The sequence below is a fragment of the Strix aluco genome, chromosome 5, assembly GCF_031877795.1.
Source record: "Strix aluco isolate bStrAlu1 chromosome 5, bStrAlu1.hap1, whole genome shotgun sequence".
In the NCBI taxonomy this organism is placed as follows: Eukaryota; Metazoa; Chordata; class Aves; order Strigiformes; family Strigidae; genus Strix; species Strix aluco.
This window is the reverse complement of record NC_133935.1, coordinates 46,099,639-46,116,959: the sequence shown is the minus strand read 5'-3', so window position 1 is coordinate 46,116,959 and position 17,321 is coordinate 46,099,639. Positions and strand designations below refer to the sequence as shown.

Genomic DNA, 17,321 nt, shown 5'->3' with positions numbered 1-17,321 from the left:
ACAGATGCCAGGACGAAGGGGCACGCTGGAAACCTCAGAGGGGTCTGGCAAACAAAAAGCCTGACTCACCACTGCAGTTCCTAGTAGTCCTAATGGCAGCAATAGGGAGCATGGGGGAAACAGGGCAGCGAAAATAAATAGCTCTTTTCTGGAGGAAGTTTTGAACATTTTAGAGCTTGTAGCTGGGCAGCTCTTCTGGAAAACATTTTAATACAGGGAATTAGATGTTTTCCCTGAAAGCCTGCACTAAAACTGAATCTCTTGAGTGAGAGGATGCATCCTTCAGGGCATAATTTGTTGATGTTATTTCAAAAGTGTTGAGGTGGGTTACAACCTCTCTTAGCCTCTCAGTCCTTTTAGTTTTTATACTCTGCACTGTGGGGATGGGCTTAAACTCTATGTTTTTGCAGCTCGTAACACAGCGGTACCATACTGGCTCCTTGATGTTAAAACATAGACAGAACACTGTGGCAGCATCACTTCTGCACTAATGTGGAAAATTCATTCCAAGGGGTAATCAGTCCTGCCTCAAGACCTCCGTTTTATCAGGTTACTCCCCTTTTGAAAATCTTTCCCCTTCCATAACAAACAGGCATTTCAAACACAAGCCCATCTCGCTAACAGACAAAGGTGCGCTAGGCTTCCCTCTATTATTTTGCTATGCGATACTTGATTTGCCATCCAGGCAGTCATACATGTGAGTCCTTGCAATACTTCCAGGAGAAGCAGGGTTTCTCAAAAACACGGTATACAATACCTACAGAACCTACAATTTTAAGTAAACCAAGTTATTTGTGACCAGGGATGCGAAATGATGATGGTAACTTGGCTGCAATGTCCAAGGGTCACTTAGGACCTGAAGGTCTTTTGCTTGGAGATCGTTGCCACTCCAGGCTGCTCTTCCATGACTCACTCTGCAAACCAACCTCATTGCCACAGCCAGGAGGAAATGATTCATAAATACTGACCTTTCCCCTTGCCACCCCTGCAAAATGAGGTCTGTGTATAAGCACTCACAGAGCTGGAGCCATGGGAATTACAACTAGATAAACCATCCACTGACAACAACATCACGCAATTGCTTCCCTGCCTGTGCTAATGGCAGAGATGTTTGCTGTGAGCCGGGCACACTCACAGAAGAACAGATGTGGGGCAAAACAGGACAATTAGGCAGAGAGAAGGTGAGTCAGAATGGGAGGTCAAGAGGGAAGGGTCAGAGCTGGATGAAATCCCTTGGTCTCCTCTTTGCAGATACTATGAAGTCAATGTCTTGTAGAAAAATAGACACACTTAGAGTTAATAAAACAGATATCCTTCATGCCACACTTGGTCTGTGGGATTCAGAGTGAGAGACCAGCAGTCATTAAAGAATAATATTGCTTTGTTATTATTTGCAACATCCTCAGGACATAGGATGCCCAGTCCTGGGTGACCAACCTGCTGCCGATGTGCTGCACAGACACAAGGTGATGAGGGGTTGTGACTCAAAGTGCTCTCAGCCCACACTCCTGTCTCCAGGGGCCGGTGCAGCAGAAGGGAGGCAAACACGAGGAGGAAGGACAGATTCCTCTTTGTCTCCCTTGCGAACCACCCTCACAACCTAGGAGGTCCTTACTGCTTCCAGGCAGAACTCTCATCAAAACTTCCCAGTTTAAACATCCAAGAATTAATTTCAGTCTGAAAACAAAGACAACCAAAATGAACCAGGCTTTCCATTTCTTTATCACACCCTGTTGGGCTTGACCGCTGCCCATCAGAGTGGTATTCCCAGGGCTTGCAGCATGCCTCATACAGCTATAACAAGAAATGGCTAATTAGACAGTCAGGAATGTCACCAGGACCTGGTAAATGAGACTTGCTCCATAGTTTTAAGTCCGTACTTCTATGAGGAGCTGCCACAGAGGAAGATAGTAATGGCAAACCATTCACTCTTCTTTAGTGAAAGTTGCCTCTAACAACTAGGTGTCTAGGTACAAGTTACTCTTCATGTACCAGATATAATGGACCCTCCACATTTGGACATGGCGATTGCAGTGGAGGGTATAACAGCCAACGTGTGCTTGCAGGGAAAGCATCAGTCTTCAGAGGTGGGAATTTTCTTCAAGTCGAAATGTTAGGGCCAGACCCAGCTCCAGCATACAGCTGTGACTAGACTGCGGCGGGGCGGGCAGGCGGCCCCCAGCATGGCAGGTTGCTGCAGTCACCGCTGTGCTGGGGTTTGGGGTGGCAGCCCCCCGCACAGCATCGCCCTGGCACTCCCCCAGCCAGCCAGCCAGCCCCGCAGTCGCTGGTGAGGGGATGGGGATTTGCAGTGAGGGCAGGGCAGGTAGGACCAGAGGGAAACCTCATCCCCATGTGAAGGTGGGTTAAGCACCCGGTCCTGCTCCCAGCACCCCAAGATGAATTTGGACTGTCACTTGTTCCCCCCAGCACTGGCAATGTCTTTGCAAAGGAGGAGGTAGCTGTGAAACCACCCTAAGTGTAGGGCGCAAAGAGTGCTGCTGCCCAGGTGCAGGCAGCTGCCTGACAGAGCATCCCCAGGGCAGCCATGGGGTTTATGGTGCCACCTCCTCCATGGCCCCACTCCCAGGGAAGCGGCTGCCCCGCACAGCTCTCGCCACAGGCTGCATGGGGCAGTGTGTCAGGGCTTGCGGGCAGCCTTGGGGACGGACAGCATAAACGTGACCCTGGCAGCAGGGGCTGGCTCAGAGGCAGGGTGAGCAACAGAGGAGAAGACAGCTCAGTAATATTTATATTGCTCAGAGAAAAGACTTATTAGACAGCTGTTGGCGAGCAGGTGGAGGTACCAAGATGACCCAGGCTTTGCAGTTTAAGAGCAGCTCTGGGGAACCAGCTACCAAGAGCAACATTTCAGCCATACAGCACCCAGCTCTGCCAGTAAGGACAGAGGTTTCCCCTCCACTGCCCTCAAGAAGCATGTTCCCAACTGCAGCATCCTGATGGCGGAGCAGCACCATCGATGCCTGCTGAGTGAGGGAGGCCAGAGGGGCTGGAGCTGGGGTACCAGCAGCCTGGGAAGCCCAGGCCAGAACAAACTTGCCTCTTTGGGAACAGCCCTCGGGGCAGCCATGAGTGCCTTCCCCCAAGGGGCTCAGGGGGGCAACCCTCGGCTTCCCACCTGCATGCATGCTGCTGCATGCGTGTGTGGCAGCTTTGCAACATGAAAGCAGACAGGCTGGAGCAGGGACGAAGCTACGCTGCAGTCAGAGGACTGGGGAGGCCATTCCCACCCTCAGGGCAAATTTTGAGCAGGTATTGGCACATCAGGATTTGCATAGGTTTCCCTTGAGGAGGAGCAGCCTGGGTCTGTTGTTGCAGACTATGTTCCCTTTGGTAGGTGCCCTCTCCTAGGGTGCTATCTAATACTGCCACGCTTGTTTTTCCACATTTTTATTAGCAGTAGCATGAGAAACTACTCATAAAACTCTGTCATTTCTGTACTGTGGTTAAGAGGCCAAAAGCTATTCCTCCTGCAGAGGAATGTAAGTAATGTGAAAGATGACAGAATTTAATCATTAATGAGCAACACACCTATTTTATTACTACTGACTGATTTTGAATTCCAAAAGATAATCAAGAAAGTGAAATGGTGTTGAAATGGTTGCTACAGACTCAGGCCCAGGTCAGATGTCCCTTCAGGTGTACACAACTGGGGACCATGTGTCAAACAAGCTCTTTCTTCAACATCTGAACAAGTGCTGGAGTTTCTTCTGGGACCTACAAGACCCTATTGTCAGAAATCACCCTATCAGAGGGGGAATACCGGAATATCTGAGGTTTTTTCTTTTAGGTCCCTGCCTTTTGTTCTCTCAATAATCAAGCAGCTAAAACAAATTATGAAAAATGCAAATTAATTATTTTAAAATGTCTTTTTCATATTGGCAATAGGAATAGGATCCCAAACTTTCTATTTTGATCCCAGACTTTCTACAGGGACAAGTCCTTCACTGAAGTCAATGAAATTTTGTCATAGATTTCAGTGGTGCCATAATTTTACCTCTAGAGCTTTACTTATTATTTTCCTGAAGGCCCTGTTCACTTTAGCTGTTCCTTCTAAATTTTTGGAAAGGTTTAATCAGTGCTGTTACCACAGTAAAGGCAGCTGCACCAGAAGCCCCAAGAGCGTGTCCGTTCTGGGTGGAAGAGATCTCCACGAGGTTGGGTGGTGCCAAGGAAAGCCAGGTTTGGTCTTTGCTAAAGCCTCCTCCAGCATGTTTTGAAATCTATTAGAAAGACTCCCTCCGATGTTAGCATGGTATCTGATTACAAGGGTGGGGAGGGGCAAGGATAAGCCTTGGTGTCCCATATCCTCAAGACCTTCAGGTGGAGCCATTGCTTTTGAGCACCGTGCTTCTTGAGCCATTTCACCAATGCATGGCTCCCACTGAAGGACTGAGGCTGCGCATGTGCTGACGGGTAACACTCAGGCTGAAGGGCAAATGTTAAGGCATGGCATGCCCTTCCCTCTGAGGCAGCCTGTGTGATTAAGAGATCATATTGCCAAGGAGGCCGGCAATTAATCAGAGAAAGAGGTGTGAATTAGGCAGCCTCTTCAACTCTTTCCCTCCACATGCATAATGACCGCCAACAGCAAATCCATCCTCTGCAGAAAAGCCTTGCATGGTGCCAGGGGACCACAGAGGAGGAATCTGAGCTATTTCTCGATGTCTCCATTAGGGACTCACCTCCTTTCGGGGGCATCTGGGCTCTGGTATCTGCCAGGGAGCCCTTAATGTCCCACTGCTCCCATGACCCACCCTGGGGGTGCACACATTTCCACTTCTGTGCATGCCTCCATGAAACAGATGTACAGGCTTTAATTTCGCAAGCAGAGCAGACTCCAGAGCTTTGCAGTCCTCGAATATGAAAAATTCTAGTATTAAACACTCCCCATGTCCTGATCTGAAAGATGCAGGAATATGACAGCTTCTCGAGGGTGTGCAGTTATTGAACATCTCTGGCTGTTCAACAGACTAATTTTTCCTCACTCCTACCACTTCACTTGCACACGTGTCTGTGAACATGAAGGATCTGAACACCCTGAGTAGGTGGTGTGCAAACCCGGGAGCTGAAGATTTCTTTGAAGCTGATGACAAACATAAGAGCAAGGTTTCTTGGAGGAGGGAGGGGACTTATACAAAAATTGAGCTTTCCTCTTCAAAAAGCCATTAAAGGGTAAGAAGGGAGAGCAGCAACAGGATTCATAAAAGCTGAGGATTTTTATGGGCTGGGAGTCGGCAGCAATTAAAATAGCAGACTGCAGTTTGAGCTGTTTAGCCCACTGACACTGTAGCATCTGTAGCAGCACTGTTAAATAGACCAACAGCATTAAATTGCAGATACAGCTTTCTAGTGTCATGTAGTCAACATCTGGGTGCTGAAAACAGCTGTATCCTGGTGCTTTCATGCACAGAAACAGGGGTGTGACTCATGAGTGCCACTAAATCTGGGCTAACCCTGACAGCTCCAGAGAAAGCCATGCTATTAGGAGTTAGGCACCTGCATAAGAATCAAGCTGAACGAGGTCCTGGCCCTCTGACATGCATTTCTCCATGAACTGGGAATTCTTTAGGTTATGAAAGCATTTTTCTTTGCCAAATGGTACATACAAACCTTGCCACCCTGAGCCTGCCTCTCCCAGGCTGCAGACCAGGGACCTACTGGATTTTACAGCAGCTGTGTAAAGTCAAGGTTAAAGAAAGGCCACAAGGCACAGGACTGGAAGACCTGTCAAGGGTATCACATAAATAAACTGTGCTTTTAGATCCATCCTTGCTTTCAGTGCACCTTAACTCTTCCCTGCAGCAGAAAGACAGCAGTGACAGTGGCCAAGGCAAACCAGATTTTACCTTAATCAACTGACATGCAGGAAGCAATGTTAGCAGCTGTGAGAGGGGAAGCACAATCTCGTCTCTTTAACGTCTGCAGATACTTTTCAATGACTGCAGCAAAGGTGTGGTAATAAAAAAAAAGAGACACCCCTGAAGGACATCAGTGCAGGATTGCCATTGTAGGGCTTTGCCTACCAAGTACCCCTGGCCCAGTTTAGGGCAGGCTATGACAGCTGAATTAAGAGCAAGCCCCAGCTATGCCAGAGTTTCATTTTATAAGGGCAAACCTAATAGATGATGGCTGCATACAGACTGAACAGAGGACATACCTGTGACTGCTCAAGGGCTACCATACCTTTACAAGGCACTAGCCTCATCAGTGAGGTACACAAAATGGATGGCTGAACAGCTGCTGGCGTTGCGGTTTGCAAACCTCTCCCACTAAATGCTGCATGCTAAACTCAGAGATGAGCAAGGGAAAAGGGGGCTTGAGAAAGAGTAAGCATATCCAGAGCTCAGCAAAACTAAATTACTTCTCCCAAATTCAGCTTTATTTAAGGTTTCGACTCCATTTTGAGTGAATGCTTTGAAAAAAATCCTTAAGAGAATACTCTGAAAATTAACCATTAAATCCACTCAGATTCAGTTCACTTAAAACATTAGGAAATCAAAGCCAGCAAAATTATCTTTGTAGACATGCCAGCCTGGCAGATATATATAAGCTTTCTTTTTATGCAAGCTTTGCATTGTGTTAGAGCCCAGCTATTGCTCAGAACAACAATTAAAGACTACATTAAGGCTACCTGCGTAAGCACTTACACTTGTGCTCACTGAGCTTCAGCAGCAAAAGAAATTGCTGCAGACTTTCAGCTAACGGGAAAATGACCAAATTGTTTCTTTAGGAAAAGAAAATACCTTTTGGTAGGTGGCTCTGTGGCCAAAACATGCAGAATAAGGGAAAAACTAGGAAAAAAAAGAAAAGACCTCAACCCTGAAAATAAAGGTGCCAAGCATGCATGCTACACTCCCACATCTGGGCCAGCTAGCAGGCATCAGGCAAGGGGACCTCTAATTCTTGAGATACAAGCAAAGAGTTTATCTATCTCGCACATTCAGCTCAGAGCAGCTTCCCCCCAGCCACAGTTCAAGACAGGTCAGCAGAGCTGTTTCTGAGGTTACTAACAGCAGAGCTGTTTCTGAGGTTACTAACAGCAGAGCTACATGGATGGAGGTGTTTTGGAGAGCCCTTTTAAGCTTTCTGGAGAAGCTCTCGGTCAGCTGCTCCATTCTCCATCCTAGCACTCGCACAACTGCGGCGAGGAACGGCAGCACTGGTGAAGCCACCAGCAAGGCAGTGGCATGGCACATCCCTGGAGGGCTAGTGAGTGCCTTTGAGATCATCTACGACAAAGCCTCATTCACATGCACACATGTCTTTGGAGCAGGGGTGGCCCAGGAAGGCTTCTCCAATCAGATATAACCAGCACCATCAGGACAGAGGCGAGCCCTGAGACCCCCCGGCTGCCTGCCCTGAGTCACCCCAGGAGGCACCTCCTGCCCGCCGGAGGCCCTCCTCGGCCTTCCTCCCAGATGACTAAGGATGATGGGGAGGATGGCAGGGAGCTGATCGCCAGTGGCTGCAGTTTCACAATGTGAGACGTCTGCAGGCCGTGACTGCAAGCTTCTAAGCCCTCAGGAAACACAGAGAAACAATTTCCAAATTGTTTAGGAGAGATTGTAGCAGCTTCCCTGGGGCAACAGCTAAATGCTCCTTTGCAGCTGTTGCTCTCTGGGCTAATTCTTAAAAACAGGAGCGAGCCCATGGATTTGCTGCAGAAATGATCTCAGTTTCATCCCAGACATATCCACCCAGTGAGCCGTCATCCTCCCTTTTATGCAAGCTACTGTCTTTTCTCTAACAATGAGAATGGGGCGGGGGGAAATAGCTTATTAGTGATAATTACGATCATTTTATAATGTCTTACTGCCCTCTCAGCTACTAGATACCCCTCTTAGTTCCGCACCGCTCAGTTTGTGCCTGCAGAATCGTAGCAGTCACTCTGCAGCTTCATAGGCCTGACTCCGCCTCTGCTCAGAAAGAGATCAGCCAACTATTGCTTTTCATCTTCCTCAGCTCTGGAAGGACAGACCGTCTGTTTTAGAGCCCCCCCACCCTGAAACAGCAGCCTTTTCCCAGGCCGGCTGGGTGCCCTGGTGAGGAATGCTGACAATCTGCCATCCAGGAGCAGAGCTGTCAGCATTACTTCCCTACTGCTGAGCCCTCAGTCATCACTTGCATGAAGGGTAAGTATGCAGCCCGCTGCCTTGTGACAAGAGCTGTGACTTTGTTTAGGAGCCAGGCACTAGGAACGAGTACCAGGGAAATGTGGCTTAGTGGAACAGGAAACATTAACAATCAGTGATAAAAAAGAAAAAAGCAGACAGTACGTGTCTAACTCAGCTGGAAGTACCACTCTGCGACTAGCTAAGAGTAGTGACAGCCCCCAAAAAAGCCAATAAAGAAATAGCTTTTCCACTTCAAGGCTGACTTTTAAAAGAACAGAGTAAATTTTCTCATGTACATCTGCATACAAGAAAAGCCCCTAAGCAAAGCTGCCTGCACATTGCAGTAACTGCTGGCACAGGAAAAAGGGCATGGAGTTTTCAGCTTCATAGCTGGTTTAAGGGGCTGTTGCGAAAGCCCACAGAGATGGCCTCACATAGTTCCATCACCCTCTGGCAGCAGGTTAGGTTAAACCAGTTGTCTATGAGCTACCACAGCTTTGGGCATAAATTACTTTTTTTTCTGGTAGAAAAAAACACGATTGGGATAAGCGTTTCTGGCTAAAAGGATTTCTCTCAAAACTCATTTCTGAGTGAAATAGTTCAAGTGATAGAGGAATGGTGGAGAGAAGAAAATTATTCCCCCCTTTTTTTTTTTTCCTTCATGTGTTTTAGTTAAGGCGGTTAGCAGGCTGGAAAAGCTGCATTAACACCAGATTCATATCTATACAGTCCTTTCAAGTTGTTACGGGGTTGATAACCTCTGTCCTTCTAACCCACAGTAAATAGAGGAGCTTAATTGCTCCGGAAATGGGTAACAACTCACAGATCCCTTCACTCCTAGCATGCTGTTTGCACAACGCCTAGTGCTGGGAATAACCAGAAGCCGATTTAATCATCTGAAGTAATCCCAAAACTCTACTAAATCCCATGTGAAACTTAAATGTTTTGTCTTGCTCTTATCTCCACTGGGCAAGTAGCTGCTCCACAATGATTTTTTAAGGCTGGAACTTACCTGGCAGTGCAGTCACTCATTTGGGTCTCCATCCAAGGACCTGTGGCACTGCCAGGGGCCTTGAACACTGCATTTGCAGTTGGTTCTAAGGAAGGTCCCTACCAAGCACAGAAAATGAAGGACCTCTGCTGCAAGAGGCAGCATTTCTCACACAGGGACAGGGACCTTGCCTATGGATGGAATGCTGCTCTCCATCTCCCAAGGCATGACCTTGGGCAGGCAGCACGGGCTCTCCGGTCCCGAGTTTCCTCTTCTCTAGAACAGAGATATGATATACAAGTGGGCTGAGAGCCTTGCAGAGAGGTGCTATCGCCGGTACAGGGAGTTATCGTCCCAGGCCCAGGTCCAAAGCACACAGCAACATGAAGGAGAGCCATGCCCTCAAAGGACCCTGGCTCTGGCATCCAAGCCAAGAACAGGCTGGATTTATTCTCTGAGGGAATCGCAGGTTTGCTGCTGTTACTACATGCCATACTTTTACCTTTGTAAATGGCAGTAGGTGCAAAAGATCCCGAATGCTGGACGACAAAACCCAACAGAAATTACGGTTAATGAAATAATCTCCTCCTAAGCAGTATATGACGGAATTCTCCTGCAAGTTATAATCAAAACCATATGTACAGTCATAAATATCAGAGATATTTACAAAACACTGACAAGATCTTAAAAACAAAAGCAGTGATTTCCTCATCTCGCTGGAAGCCTTACAAAACGTGGGGTAGATTGTCTCGTTTAAAATATTCTGCTGACCACAGAGCTTCACTGTAATGGTTAGTCATTCTATATGTATTTACTGCTTCGGTTAATCTACTATAGCCAGTTACAAACTATTGCAAGTCGAAGATCATGAAGCAGGGTCAATAAAAATTTTGTTTATGTGAAATCCACTGTTGTTGTAGCAGTTTTACACAAAAGGTAAATCAAACCCCCATCCAAACAACCACTTCGCCTGCACTGGCACCTGGCATCACTACAGACATCTAGCAGAATTACTGGAAAGGCTGTAAAACTGGCCAATTTAAAGTGGTTGTGATTAGTCTATACTGGGGTAAATGCCTCTGCTTTGATGTTTTTCTAAAAACCTAAACAAAACAAAACAAATACCAAGCACTTAAGCATAGAAGCCTCACCTCTGGCTTTGCCTACAAAGTCTCTTAAGGGCAACTTGTAGGCGTTGCAATCAAACCAGGTTGTTGATGCAGAGCACAAGCTTCATGTGGGTGCCAGTGAGCAATACAACCTCATTTCCCAGCACCTCACCCAGGAGCTGATGCCCCTTTCCTTGTAAATTCAGTGTGTACCATTAGGCCAAGACTCCACAAGTAACTGAACCTCATCGTGAGGTCCCAAGCAACTCCCAGGTCCTTTGGGTGTCAGGACACCTTGAGGGTGTTCAGTTCTTAGCAGGACCAAAGTCACCATCTTTTGCTCTGCCTGGCTTCAGCACGGAAGGCACGAAGCAACGCTGTGAGTAGCATGTAACAGTTATGCAGCATTTCCAGGGTCCTTACTTCACACATGAAAAATACCCCAGTGGCAAGACAGAAAAAACATTATCACAAACACCTATAATACTCTCTATAGCTTTATAAATTTGAAATAATCTTTTTTTTAAAAGACTTAAGTTGATAGACTTCACAGCAGTTAATTTAAAAAAACAAAACAAAACACGGAAAGGTGAGGAAAGTCATTTAGGCACTTTCTAGGAAGGACTGAGATGCTCCTGCTTAGAAACAGGCAGTCAAAGTAGTAAAGACTTTAGCTTAGTTCTGATTTAAGTTCCATCACAAAGAAAACTATTCCATTTCAGCTGTGTTGTAAATTCAATGAAATTGCAAGAAATTGTTATGGTCTAAATTTTGTTTCAGAGGGGAAAGAAGACATTTAGATTGGTGGCCTTTCATATTTTATTTTGCTTGGAAAACACAGGCATTCCTTCTTATTCCTCTCTCCCTCATTTCACTGGAAAAGATGAAACACCAGCATGTCAGTGTTATCCTGACTACACACCATTGCTACTGCCACAGACTATGGGCAAAGGTCTTGCTTCTAGGATTTCATTCCTCGTTTTCTACAAAGAAAAAGAGAAGGAGCCACCATTTTTGCAAAAGGTCAAAATCTGTCTTAGTCTGGAAAAATTCCTGTTAATTTCAATTAATTTTGAATCAGGCACAGATTTTATCTCTGTACCTCACATTGATCCCCAAGGTTCAGCATTCTTCCTATCCTACTTTGGGTAAGACAAAATTTTTGAGAAAACCCTATTAAGACAATATTCCCAACTAGGAAAATAATGGCCCAGTTTCTAAGACCATTTCATATGTACCATGAATATGTGAGCAGCCTTATTTTACACCCTCTTAGTCAAAACTTAAAGCAGAGAAACAAGTTTTTGATGCACATTTATAAAGATATGACCACTGGATGCAGGAGCAGAAACAACAACAAATTATTAAATTCTTATTCTACTATATGTATGCCTTTACAGAGATACTTATTTATCACTGTTATTAAAAGCTCGTAAGGGACATCTCTAAAAGCTGTAAGCAACAGTGAGCCCTTCAATAGACTATAAATCCACAGATGCTTAACTGGCTTTTCAAAGCTGCCAAGCACCAGCGCTTGTGAGAGATCAGCTCTTTAAGCCATCATTTGTGTATCAAATATTAAGTTCAAATGCCTACATTTTGGATACTTGCTGTTGAAAAGAGAACTCATACTTGTTACAGCAATGGCCTTATAGAAGAGGTTACTGACATCTCTCCAGTGAAGACAAACAGCACCAATATGTCTAGGTCAATGCACACTGTGCCTCTATAGGTAATACACTTTTGGAAGATCCTTAAAAATTAGGACCTGCTGCAATACAAACACACCTCAGGGGAGTTCAAGGCATCCAGATGGCTGCAGTTCTACAGAGACCCCAAAGCAGCAGAAGTCGTCACACACTTTTCTTGTCATACCTCATTTCTTTTCCCACGAAGCTAGAAGAGAATGGGTCAGAGGATACGCCAAATGATGGAAGTGTTCTTTCTGGACTACTTTCAGGTTACTTGAAATTCAATCAGAGTTTTTCAGTTACATAAAAAAAAGAGCAAGAAGGCACATTTAATGCTTCATTTTAGATTCCTAACGTGACACAGAGCAAGGCATTCACATGTGAAAGATTATGAGTCTGTGTCCCAAAGATCCGTTGTACATGGACTGTGACGCCAAGCAGAGCGTTACTGAAATTAGTAGGACTCGGTGTGGATGCTCACACATCACACATGGCAAGAAGTAAAACTGAGGACTCCGAGCCTCGTAATTGTGCTAGGTATCAAGATTAGTTAGAGCATCTAAGTGCGTCTTTCCTTTGGAAGGTATCTACACAGGTTCAAAGCGTTCCTCTTAGGCCCTTAGATTGAGCTTCAGACACTGGAAAAGCTTAGATCAGGCTTTAATCATAACAGATAGCCCGCCAAACAACCATTCCTCCAACACAGAGAGCTCTTTTAATAGATACCTCTTTATTTGAAATGGAATGCATTTTGAAAAATATGAAAAATAAATCACATCTCTCAGAAATCATTTATGAGTCATATTTACACACAATTTTTTTTGACGACACTGATATTTCTGCTCACAATAGGATATGCTAGAAAACATTTGGTACATCACTGCAGCTATAATTCAGAAGCTGGCATTTGCATATCATGAACCTTAAAAAAAGAGGAATTACTTCAGGATGTCACAGAGACAACATCCACTTGATCTTCCTTTTCCCCCAGTTTCTAAATTTTCTTGGTCACCACAGCTTGAATTTTCTTGCTGAATCTGCCCCTTAATCACTTTCTTTTCTAAAGACATGTAATTTTGACCTCTATGAACTGACTGTCCCCACTTCTGCTACCTATACCAAGCATTTGCCTGTGTGAGTTTTACTGGCATTTTTGTTTATTCTCTAATGAAATTACTTCAGCCACAGGCTGCTGGCTTTTTTTTTTTTTTTTTTTTTTTTTTTGTAAGGGGAAGGACAAGCTGATTTCTCTACTTGCAAAGCTCCAATAAGATAGAATATGATCTGCTGGACCTATTTTCATAGCCAGTGCTTACAAGGCAGTGACAGACAGTATTTAACCAAGTAGCTCCAATGAAGACTATGCAGTAGTAGAGGGGCAAGCCAAAAAAAGCCCCGAAACTACCTCATTTATAACATCAAACAATTTCTTGGTCTAAAATTACTATCAGTCAAAAAAAATAAAAACATGGAATTTAGAGCGTGGGAAAGTTGTCGGATTGTCCATGTCAGACAATTTAGCCTTATTTATACTGACAGGGCATGAGCCACACAGTCCGACTGTCCCCAGGGAACCCCAGACAATTTGTTCCCATTCAGTTTCCAGGAGACAGTCTGGAGGCACAAGGGGGAAGCTTAATCCTTACACCCATCCCACCAACTCAGGCTGCAGGCACAGGAACAGCTCAAGGTGGATTTCATGACGTGACCGTCTCTCACATTAGGAGTTTGGCTGACACCGACGTTCTTCAGAAGTTAACATGGCAGGCAATAAAACCGGCAAAAGTTTGTGGGTGAACTACATCAGTTCAAACAGTTTTGAAAGCATCCTTCAGACTGACTTAAAAAACAAGAAACTTAAGGTGAAAGTGGGACATTGATGTTGAACCGGTGAAAAATAGCAGCAAATTCCAAATGAAAGCTGTTTTCTCAAACCTTGATGTCAATTACATCACTAAAATTATCTTTTGTTTTCAAAGTACAAATATTTCCTGAAGAGCAGTAAAATTTCAGCTTTAGACTAGATTCATAGACTTTTGTGACATTCAGGGGCTTGCATCCACTGAGGACAGGAATACCTGCCACTCCTAGAGAAATATGCGTGTGTCTGGCCACATAGGAATTAATTTTCATCAATTACATTTATCCTTCAGTAGGCTAAAATGTATTTTAGTAGGTGAGATATCAGCGATCTGTCTGTATATCTGAAAAGGTGGATTAGTTACTCAGTAAACTGTAATTAATGACTCTAAAGAGAGGAGCCAAATTACAAATTACAGTCTATTTTGTAAGTCTTTGACTAGCTCATTAGAGAATCCCCTTGCAGCTCTAACATCCAAGCATTAGCAGAATGATAATGGCAGATGTACAGAGATGTGGAAATTGGCTATTATGATTGCCAAGACAGCGAACCTAATCCTAGAAGATGCAGCGCACCTTCGATTTCAATTAGTCTCAAAGTAATAACTTTGTTAGGACAGCTGGAATCTACCACCTCAGGCTCGTTATGCAACCCTGTCAGAGGCCAGGATCGGAAAGAAGCACTCAGGAATAACCATGGAGAACTGCTGAGGTCCAAGCTTTAACTCTGCACCATGGCATGTTTTGCACATCCAGGTATGTGACCCCGACACCCGGGGGCAAGGAACAAAAGAGGAAGGCTAAAAGAGACCCTGACTTATTCCTTACAGGGCTGAGCTTAAGCTTATGGCGCAGAGCAAGGGACCATCGTGTGCAGCAGCCAATTCTGACATCTTCTTGTGCATGTCACTTCAGTCTTTTGCTTTAAACGCTTAACAGAAACAGCTTGAACCAAGAATGTGGAGCTTTTACAGTCAAGCTACACCTCAGTTACACAAACTGGAAAGTCCTGGATGTGTGGCTTTAAAAGATTTTGTTTATGTTCACGTTACTTGTAAAGGGGTCAAAAGCCGTTTTCCTCACCACACTAGTTAAAATAGCTAGCCCTGGGGCTGCAACTTTCTATCTTGAACCAGAGATAACGGGCCACACTGCTTTGTCTCGGTTACAACCTCCCTACTTAATTTAAACCAGAGAACTAGGGCTGTAGCAGCACACAACGTGAAACTGCCCATCGCCTGAAGGGCCCTGTCCTAGAAAGCACACCGGCCCGCACGCGCCTGGCTCCTTCCTCTGCACCGGGGTGCACCGCTCCGACCCGCTCTCGCCAGCATCAACAGCCAAATTCCCACTGACTTTTAAGAGGCAGAGGAAGACACACCAGCTGTGCAATTAGCCCTTTGTTTTCCAACTTCATGGCTTCATCAACGTTTTTAGAGACGAGATCGCACGCCCCTCTCAACATCTGACAGTGCTAAACACCAAAATTAATCTAGTTTATCTCAGCTAGAGAGCAACTTTCAGCTTATGAAAACTGTGACCAAAGTAATCCATTTGCACACTAAGACATACATAAAATGGGTTTTAAACTAGGGGCTACTTTAATGCAAGACATTTAAAAACTGCCATGAAAATTCAACACAGGCTGAGAGCCCAGACCGCTTACAGACCAACCGTGCAGAGGGAGCCCTGAACTCGGACACGAAGAGATGCTTCTCGGCTCCCGCCCTCCAGCCCAGGAGCAAGCACATCAAACCAGTAACTGGAATCCAACTGCGATTCCTGAATCACAAAAGAAGTTGGTCGGGTTCCCCTCCACTCATACATTGAACAGATGGGTTTTAATCTCAGAATGACAATCAACGTTACTTTTTTGAATAACTGAGTGTGAATAAATTTGATCATCTTCCACCACGCATAATGTTTTAAAAGAAAATCATTTAAAACCCAGACTGTAATGGTTATGCTCATCAGAGAGAACAGTTTTCAGATGCAGTATGGGCTTCAGCCAAATTCCAAACCATACATCACATTTTCCATGTTAGCGTAATACAGGGTATTTCAGGTAAACATGAAAAACTCTTTTGTCAAATTGCACACAGCCGAACTACCCAGAACTTTTTAGTTCCTTTAGGGAGATAATGTACATACAGTTTTTTCCTTTGCTTTTTGGATACGGCCTACATTCAGAAATGTCTTGCAAAAAGCCTTTAAAAAAAAACAAAACCAAAACAAAAACCAAACAACCCTAATAAATAAAATAAAATACATTAAAATAAAGTTACAGTACATCATGTCTCCTAGAAGTCCCATCACACCGAAGGATCCTTTCCAAGGTTCATAAATAATATATCTGAAATGCTTCTCGGCACCGAGGGCGGCAAAGCGGCGGCAGCAGCAGCTAGCTGGGGTTCAGGTGGTCGAGCCGCTTCTCTCCAGGCTGCCTGCATCTCCGGCGCTTGCCCAGTTTTTGACCAACCGAAGTCTGTCCGCGACGAACGCGCTCAGTCCCGCTTCCCCGAAGCGCTCCGGTAACTTCACCTGCAGCAAGACGGGACAGAGCGCGGCCGGTGAGGGCAGCGGCGGGGCCGGCAGCAGGGTCCAAGCCCGGGGCACCCGCGGGGCCGGGAGCGGGTGCGGGCCCGGAGGGCCGAGGCGGGTCCCGGGGCGGGCGGGGGTCCCTACCTGCGCTAGGCGGAGTTGGAGGCGGTGCGGAGGCGCGGGCCGTGGGGCTGCGCCAGGTGCTGCTGCTTCTGGCGGGTGGAGCGGACGGCCAGGATGGCCTGGCGGTTCTTGTACTGCACCATCTGCAGCGTGATCGCCGCGTTCCAGCCCTGCTCCTGCGCGCACCGAAAGTCGATCTCCTTCCCCTCGGCCATCACCACCGTGAAGTACACGTACTTGCCCTTCCGCTCCACGCAGTCCACTGTCTTCATGTTGGAGAAGTGAAGCTCCTTGATCTTGGCCGCCGGCTCGGCCGGCAGCGGCGGCGGCTGCTGCGGCGGCGGCGGCGGCGGCTGCTTGGGGGGGGCGAGGAGCAGCCCCTCCTCGGTGAGGATGCAGCGCTTCTTCTTCCAGAGCTGCAGGAGCCCGTCGCTCCTCTTCTCCAGCACGCCCTCCTTCACCGCCTTGCAGCCGCTCTCCAGCATCCTCCCGGCATGGGCCGGCGGGGCCGGGAGCCGCGGCCCGCGGGGGCTGGGGTCGGGGGGCAGCCGGCACCACCCGAGGACTCGCCGCCCCGCGCCGGCTCCGAGGCGGAGGGCGGGGAGCGCCCCGGCCCGCGGGGAGCGGAGCGGCTGCCGCCCGTGCCGCGGCGTGGCGGGCTGCGGCGGGCGCGCTGCCGGTGCCGGCGGCTGTGGCGGCGGCTTCGCCCTCCCCTCCGCTTTTGAAGGCGCCTTCCCCCGCCGGCCCAGAGTGACACCCCGCGGAGCGGGCGGCTCCTCCCGCCGGCAGCGGGGAAGCCCGACGGCGCGGCCGCGGAGCGGCGCGGAGGGGAGCGGGGAGGCGGCGCGGCCGCCCCTCCTCCCGAGGA

The 17,321-nt window shown here is 46.9% G+C and overlaps 1 protein-coding gene across 1 annotated transcript; it reads right to left on the bottom strand.

Moving 5' to 3' along the window:
- Positions 1 to 12,640: 12,640 nt before the first annotated feature.
- Positions 12,641 to 17,080, bottom strand: PHLDA1 (pleckstrin homology like domain family A member 1). Its single transcript, XM_074827207.1, has 2 exons — positions 16,475 to 17,080; positions 12,641 to 16,330 (listed from the first exon to the last, which is right to left on the bottom strand). Exon 1 carries the CDS (start codon positions 16,936 to 16,938, stop codon positions 16,480 to 16,482), a length of 459 nt encoding a protein of 152 aa, XP_074683308.1. The 5' UTR covers positions 16,939 to 17,080; the 3' UTR covers positions 12,641 to 16,330; positions 16,475 to 16,479.
- Positions 17,081 to 17,321: the final 241 nt, after the last annotated feature.